At 33.1% G+C, this 943-nt stretch overlaps 1 protein-coding gene across 1 annotated transcript; it reads left to right on the plus strand.

Annotated features, from left to right (window-relative positions):
• The first annotated feature begins 218 nt into the window (after window positions 1-218).
• Window positions 219-506, plus strand: Tsp_14882 (ribonucleoside-diphosphate reductase beta chain 2). Its single transcript, XM_003366230.1, has 2 exons — window positions 219-337; window positions 404-506. The coding sequence occupies exons 1-2, from the start codon at window positions 219-221 to the stop codon at window positions 504-506; spliced, it is 222 nt and encodes a 73-aa protein (XP_003366278.1).
• The last annotated feature ends 437 nt before the right edge of the window (window positions 507-943 follow it).

Genomic DNA, 943 nt, shown 5'->3' on the forward strand with positions numbered 1-943 from the left:
TATACTAAAGATTTATCATGTACATGTATTATTAAACATGACAGTCTGACGAGGAACAAATATACTGCCGATTTTTCTTAACCAAATTACAAGCTCAATCACGCGATAGAATATCTTTCTGATTTTAATTTTATTTGTATTTCGATCAACGACACGTTTCAATTCCGTTTGCAACTGAACTTTTCTATTACCAGATCAGTATCAATGAAAAAGTCAAAATGAATGTACATATTACTGCCAGTCCGTCTAGTCGTTCTTCTATCATGGTATTCCGGAAATATCTTTTTAGATATTTCACTGCAATGAAACTTCGTTCTGCGCTTGTTGAGGCGATTGCGTGAGTATTGAAAATCCGAAGGTGTAAGAACATGATCGTTTAATAATTATTGTTGTTGAATTTTAGTGCATACATAAATCAAATACCAAATATGCTACGTTCGCTAAAAATCACGTATGCTAGTTGCGTTTCGAGTAAGTTACGGATTGGATACATTCCTGCATATTAAAATAGACGGAATGCGCTAATCTGAGAGGCAATATATACCATTGCAATACCAAAAGTACTGGGCACTCTGCGTTGAAACTATCCACAACAATGTCATTCATTACTGTTAACATCTACCACTCACAAAAAGTTGAAATTTTTTTTTGAACGTATCTATTTTTCGCATAACAGCGAAGGCAGAAAAATGCGCCATGAATGGGAAGGAAAAGAAGATAAGTAAAACATAGAAAGTAAATAGGTATGCAAGAAAAATGATTTTGTGTAGGTTTATTGCAAATGTTTAAATAATCGAGCAAAGAGAAGTAAGTATCATCTTCAAATAAAATTTGTTCCTGCTTTTCTTTATCGCTTACAGCATCCTGAAACCTACCAGGCTGTTTCCAGAAAAACTGTCCAAAAAACTATCTTTTATTAATACAAAACTATTTAAGAAATCCA

This window comes from Trichinella spiralis (genome assembly GCF_000181795.1).
Source record: "Trichinella spiralis strain ISS 195 chromosome Unknown Scfld6343, whole genome shotgun sequence".
NCBI classification, from domain to species: Eukaryota; Metazoa; Nematoda; class Enoplea; order Trichinellida; family Trichinellidae; genus Trichinella; species Trichinella spiralis.

Coding starts and splice junctions, on each gene's coding strand:
- Tsp_14882 (XM_003366230.1), top strand. CDS start 219: ATGAATGTACATATTACTGCCAGTCCGTCTAGTCGTTCTTCTATCATG. Junction 338..403: donor GCGCTTGTTGAGGCGATTGC/GTGAGTATTGAA, acceptor GTTGAATTTTAG/TGCATACATAAATCAAATAC.